This window comes from Bos indicus, chromosome 16 (assembly GCF_029378745.1).
Source record: "Bos indicus isolate NIAB-ARS_2022 breed Sahiwal x Tharparkar chromosome 16, NIAB-ARS_B.indTharparkar_mat_pri_1.0, whole genome shotgun sequence".
Classification (NCBI taxonomy): Eukaryota; Metazoa; Chordata; class Mammalia; order Artiodactyla; family Bovidae; genus Bos; species Bos indicus.
Window position 1 is genome coordinate 51,728,365 of NC_091775.1, and position 6,011 is coordinate 51,734,375.

Sequence of the window (6,011 nt, forward strand, 5' to 3'; positions counted from 1 at the left end):
GGGCACCCAGCCGTGGGCGACAGCCACACTCTTGCTGTTCCTTGGGACCATGATGGTGACGGGAAGCCAACTCTTTGCCCAGGTCTGGTCCCTCCTGGTCCCTGCACAGCGTCTGCTGTTGCGGCCAGAGCCTGGTCCTAGCTGGTCTCCAACTCCTATGCCCACAGTACCCTGCGTGGGGCAGTCTGTGTTTCCAGTGTTTCTTTCTCTCCATTTGCAAACTGTCGCGGCTTGCTTGCTCTTTACAGTTCTTCCCGAACGGCAATGCATTTGCCACTGGCTCAGACGATGCCACCTGCCGGCTGTTCGACCTCCGTGCGGACCAGGAGCTCATGACCTACTCCCATGACAACATCATCTGCGGGATCACCTCCGTCTCCTTCTCCAAGAGCGGGCGCCTCCTTCTCGCAGGGTACGACGACTTCAACTGCAACGTCTGGGACGCCCTCAAGGCCGACAGGGCAGGTAGGCAGCTGCCGGGCCTCGCTGGGTCTGCAGATAGATGGGGCACATGTCAGCTGCGACATGTGGGCTGGCAGAAGGACAGGAGCCAGGCCCTGGCACCAGAAGCTCTTGGTGGTGCCATGTGGCTCATGCAGGCAGGACCAGGCCAGCCACGTCCTCGTAACACCCTCCCATTGTAGAGCTGGGGCACAGGTTCAGCAGGGACCCCTGGAAGCACAGGTTGGAGCGCAAAGTGAAGTATGTGGTTGTCAAGTGTACTGAAGGAAGTTGTACAGATGAGAACTTGCTGTCTCAGTGCTGGAGAGGGAGCATGGCTGTTGGCCTGTGGCCTTCTCTGGGGCCCCTCTTCTTCTCCTGCTCCCCTGAGTGCCCCCAGGTCTGCAGCCTCTGTCCTGAGATCACGGGGTGCTCTGAGATACAGCTTGAGATTCCTCTGGAAAGACGTGGCTGATGATTGTCCAAGCACTGACCACTGAGTGTCACAGGGCGCCCTGTCTGGGGGGAGGGGGTCGCTGTGCCTGTCCTGAAGGCCCACCCTCTGTGCTGTGCTCTTTGTGTTGGGATCCTTTCCTCACCACCAAGGCCTGGCAGGGACTGGATGTGGGGGTTTCTGGGTCCACTTCAGCAAGTGGCTGGACCCCAGGCTGACCACACTGTCCTCTGCCCCCAGGGGTCTTGGCCGGGCATGACAACCGCGTGAGCTGCCTGGGGGTAACTGATGACGGGATGGCCGTGGCGACGGGATCCTGGGACAGCTTCCTCAAAATCTGGAACTAACCCTGACAGGTAAGAGGCAGCCCACACCCTTCCCTGCTTGCAGCGCCACGTTTCTCACAACATGGGGGGAGCTGTGGGTTGGGGCTCCTGGAGTCATTTGGATGTGGCTGCTCTGGGCTCGCAGGCAGGTGAGCTCTGTGGTTAGCCTGAGTACTTGCTGTGCCCCCATCCTGAGCGGGTACAGCTGCCATGCCACTCTTCATGGTCTCTCAATTCTGTTTAAAACAGCAGGTGGACGCCACAGTGACTGGAAGACCATTCCAGCCTTGGAGCGTTGCAGATAGCATTTCCCATCTACCCCTACTAACGCGGACGCCCTGCACCCCTCAGAACTTCAAAAGGGCAAGACCTTCCCCTCACTTATTGCTGAAACCAAGAGCACAATTCCCACTGAGAGAAGAATCTCTGTGCTGTAACTAAAACGAATCGTGCATTCCTTCCGGGACCATTGTCTTTGTTTTCTTTTTTTGTTTGTTTTGAATGAATTTAAAAGGAAATACTATAATAAAAATGTTAACAAGAAGGTAAACTTGAGTGTAATTGTAAGACAGACACACCTTTTTACTAGTTTATTTGAAATCTTGATCAATAATCCTGTTTGGTGATGTTCATGCAAAACAATTTGAGGACTTCATCTTGTAATTGACTCTGAATTCTAGATTGTGTTTGTAACAGGATTTTGCAGACATGATTCATATTTCCTTCTTAAAATATATTTCTTTCTGCTCGTAGTTAAACAGAGAAGGAGGGTCTGGTGTGGCCTCTCTGAGATTGTTAATGATGTAAATTTAGTCCCTGGTTTTTTTACTTCCGTCTCGTGTCACATGACCGTCGTGCGCATGGTGTAGAAGGATGATGCTGAGAAGTCAAGGAACTGAGCACGCGGACGAACAGTGGCCGCGTCAGGCGCCTTTCCCCCAACCCACCCTCTCCCCTCAGTTTGGTTTTTAGTCTCACCTGGTCTCCTTGTGAAGTTGGAGGGAGGCTGACACAACAGCGCGACACTACCCTGTGCCCCGCCCGGCCATCACGAGCCTCCGTCCTCAAGAGCGGTGCCGTCCTGTGCGTGGAGAGTCAGTCAGTTATTTGTGTATGAAACAATGTACAAATCAATGTTTTGAAAATAATGATCTCAAACTTTCTAAGTTAAATTTTAAAAAACCTGATCGTTTGCCATATGGGGTGGGTTTGCTCTTAGAACCGCATGCTGTAGAAATGCTCACAGTGCATATAGGACTCAGTCCTTAGATGTTCCTTTTCTTTTAAGAAATAACCTCTTTGAAGTTGTGACGTCGCGCTCTGTCCACTTCGCGTCGCCCCTCTGTGCACACGCATCGCATTGGAGGCCGTGCAGTTAGCGGCTCTACACGCTCGCCTGGCGAGATGTCACTGTTTTCTTTCTTTAAAAAAACAAGTCCTGTTCCAAAATCGTTGTTGGATGGGGTGGGGGGTGTACAGGGAACGGAGTTCCTGGCCTCCCTTATGGATTCCTCACGGCCCACCTCTCCCGGGAACCAGCCTTTGTGCTGAGGCAGACCACTTTTCTAACACGCAGATGTCCCTGGTTCCGTGCGCGTCCAGTGTTGGGCAGCGGTGCTGGGACAATGCGGGCCTCCTCCCCGTACCAGCGCCCCCGTAGCGGCAGCAGTGGCTTCTCCACCTGTGTTTGCACCATCCTGTGCGCCCTGTGCCCTGGACCCGCAGAGAGTGGGATGAGCCCCCGCCCCCGTCGGCACCTCTGTAGAGCTCTCTGCACCCTGTCCCTCACCTTTTGTATTTAATTTTAAAGTCAATGTACTGCAAGGAAGCTGGATGCAAGATAGATCCTATATTCAACTGTACTGTTATTTAAGATGTAATAAAGCAGTTTGACATGAGGGATCTTGGCGTGACTGCTCATTTGTGGGGCTGTTTCGGTGTCTGGAGGCAGCTGCCTCCCCTGCTGCACACTCTTCTGTCCATGTCCCTTGTCCCCATCACAGTTCAGTCACTTAGTCGTGTCCAACTCTGCGACCCCATGAACCGCAGCACGCCAGGCCTCCCTGTCCATCACCAACTCCCGGCGTTTACCCATGAAAGGGTGGCTGGTCCTCAGATGGGCCTGCAGAGCAGTGGCATCCTGCCAGCCCTGGCCCTTTGTCCCTGGGCAGCAATCTGTCCTTTCCTCTTCTGAGCCTGAGCCACGCACCCCCCCTTCCCTCCCCAAGATACGAAGGACCTTACTCAATAGACAATACTTCTCTTCAGATCAGACTGTTTTCATATTTGAATGAAAAGAACTGCATTTTACAATAAAGAATGAGCATCAGCCCCCCTCACATGAGAAACGGTGCACTTCAGTGAGGAGAGCCCCTCACTCCACCCCCACCCCCGCCACAGGATCGAGGCCTGCTTCTGCTGCAGGACAGTTTTCTTTCAGCCCTCGGTGTTCCATAAGGTTGTGAAGGCTGCCTCAGTATTCCCCTGGGTCAGGTTCATGAATAAGTGAAGACTGGTCTCAGTGGGAAGCGTTCCCGCCTGAATCTCCCATTTCCGAGGATCAGGAAGACACAGGCACCAGGTCCACGCTGCCTCCCCCCTCAGCTTTGCCCCTGGGGAGGGATGGCTGGGACTGGCACCTTCTCAGGGGTTGCTTCTGCAAGGACCATGGGTGCAGTTTCTGGGTGACTGACAGCCTGAACAGTGGGTTCACCTGGTTTCAACCTCCGCCCCCACTTCTCTCTGGAATAAATCTGTTACTTGAATGTTTTAACTGCCAACTGCCTCACAGAATGCCAGAGAGCATCTAAGGTGCTCCCTGGGCTGGCAGTCTGAGGTGGGGAAGAGAGGATCTCCTGGGGTCCGGAAGCCTTTATCCTGGCACAGGGCACACCTGCTGCTGGCCACCTGCAGAGGGAGCAGGTGGGCACAGGAGCCTCTGCAAGGACCAGCTCACCCAGGGATCCTCTGAGCTGGAGCTGGGGCTGGGGATGCTGAGACTGAGTCCTCTGCTGCCTTGAGGCCACTGGCCCACCTTCTCAGGAAAGTGGTCACTGAAAATGGGTGTTGGGGACGCTGAGGGCAGGCAGCCAGCCAGAGGTGTGAAGTGACACCACTGGCACTGTGCTGCCCGGCATGATCCTCGGACTTGACGCTGGAAGCCCAAGACCCTTGGCACAAGCACGCGGCTCCCAGGGCCTGGATGCACCTGGGACGTGACATCCCCCTGTCCCACCTCCCCTCCAGGGCGCCTACTCTTCTCCTTTCTTCCTCCAGCCTCATCCCACAGCCTCCGTCCCTAGCGTCCAAAGTAGCCGCTGGCTCTGATGGGCATTCCTCTATCAGGTGTGATGTCCATACTCTGCCCTGGACCCTTGGTTGCTGGACACAAAAGTCCTTGCAGGGAGCCTGGAATCACCTGGGCCCCTACCTCGGTTCTCAAATGCACACGTGGTGTCCCCCCTACCCAGAACCAGCACCCACACAATTCCTGACCCTCCATGGGGAGCACATAGGGAGGTCCTCAGAGCCCCTGTGCCCACCCCCTGGGCCCCTCCTGACGTGTGAGAGCAGGAAAAGGCTGCCCTGCCCCACCACTCTTGCTCCAACTCCCCCACATCTCCACTATTCCCCACTCCTGGAGTCCAGCCAAATGAAAGGGGCAGAAAATCCTCTTTCACATCCTTCCAGTGTGACCTGGGGCCAGTTACTTGGCCTCTCTGTGCCTGGGATTCCCTGCAAGAAAACTGCAACAACAAATGGCACCTGTTCTGTGAGGCCTTGTGAGAACTTGGTGAGTCCCACGTGTGTGAGGTGCTGGAGTGGGGGCTGCACTATCAGAGAACCCTCCACCCCCACCGCAGGCCCATGCTTTATGCTCCCTCGGCCCAGGTTCCCTCTGCTGGTGCTCTTCTGGGCTCTTGGCAGGGCATGCCCATGCAAATACATGCACGCCCCTGCGCCTGAAGGTTTGGTTTCCTGCAGTATTGTGTTCCAAGTGGGCAGTTCCGGACACTGGTCCCAGGGGAGGACTGGGAAGGGTGGGACAGGAGGGGTCAGCAACCAGGGCCTGTTGGCTGGAGGCCAGCACTGGGGGACACCCCCTGTCCACAGGGAGACTCCATGTCTCAGCCACTTCCCTTTTCAGGTGTTGGGCAGCCTCCCACCACCCTGTCCCCCGCAGCCAGGCACAGCTGAGGCCTACATCCCCAAGAGCTTGGAGCAGAACCCCAAACAGAAGTGCCATCTCCAGACCCTGCCCCCAAATCCAAAGGTGCCTGAGTGAGTCCAGCTCTGGGCAGGCAGCCCTGTCTGCTCCCTCTACAGCCCCACTTCCTCCATTTCCATCCCCCACTCTTGCTGTCCCCCATCTTTCCACCCTCAGAAGAGGAGGGGTCCAGATTTGGGGTATCTAAAGCTTAAATGGTAGGGGAGCCATGTTTACAAAAAAGAACACAAACATTAGAGTCCAGCAGTGTGGCACTGCAAAAGGTCATGCCCATGGCCTTTCCTGAACCCTCAGCTCCTCTGAGGCACACCGGCGTCCCTGCCCAGCCCACGTGGGCCTGACTGGCGTCCACCCCCCATCCCTACACCTGCCTGGATTCCTACTGCTGACCCTTCCCTCTGCCCCCTGGCCCAGCTCATTCCAGCTCAGCCCTGCTCTCAGCCCAAGCAAGATCTCCAGGAACCTTCCAGAGGCCTAAAGGGCCCCTCCCTGCACTGTCCTGGACCGCAGGGTGTAAGCCGGAGGCTATGAGGCCCCGGGGAAGGCTCAGGGCCTGCTGGGA

At 56.0% G+C, this 6,011-nt stretch overlaps 1 protein-coding gene across 2 annotated transcripts in view; it reads left to right on the plus strand.

Annotated features, from left to right (window-relative positions):
• The window catches only part of GNB1 (G protein subunit beta 1), a 78,307-nt gene extending 75,188 nt beyond the window's left edge, over positions 1-3,119 (plus strand). For both annotated transcript variants that reach the window (XM_019976304.2, XM_019976305.2), the window contains 3 exons: positions 249-465; positions 1,136-1,251; positions 1,471-3,119. In XM_019976304.2, the coding sequence (XP_019831863.1) occupies positions 249-465; positions 1,136-1,242 (324 nt within the window). In that variant the 3' untranslated portion in view covers positions 1,243-1,251; positions 1,471-3,119. The remainder of the gene's footprint in view (positions 1-248; positions 466-1,135; positions 1,252-1,470) is intronic.
• Positions 3,120-6,011: the final 2,892 nt, after the last annotated feature.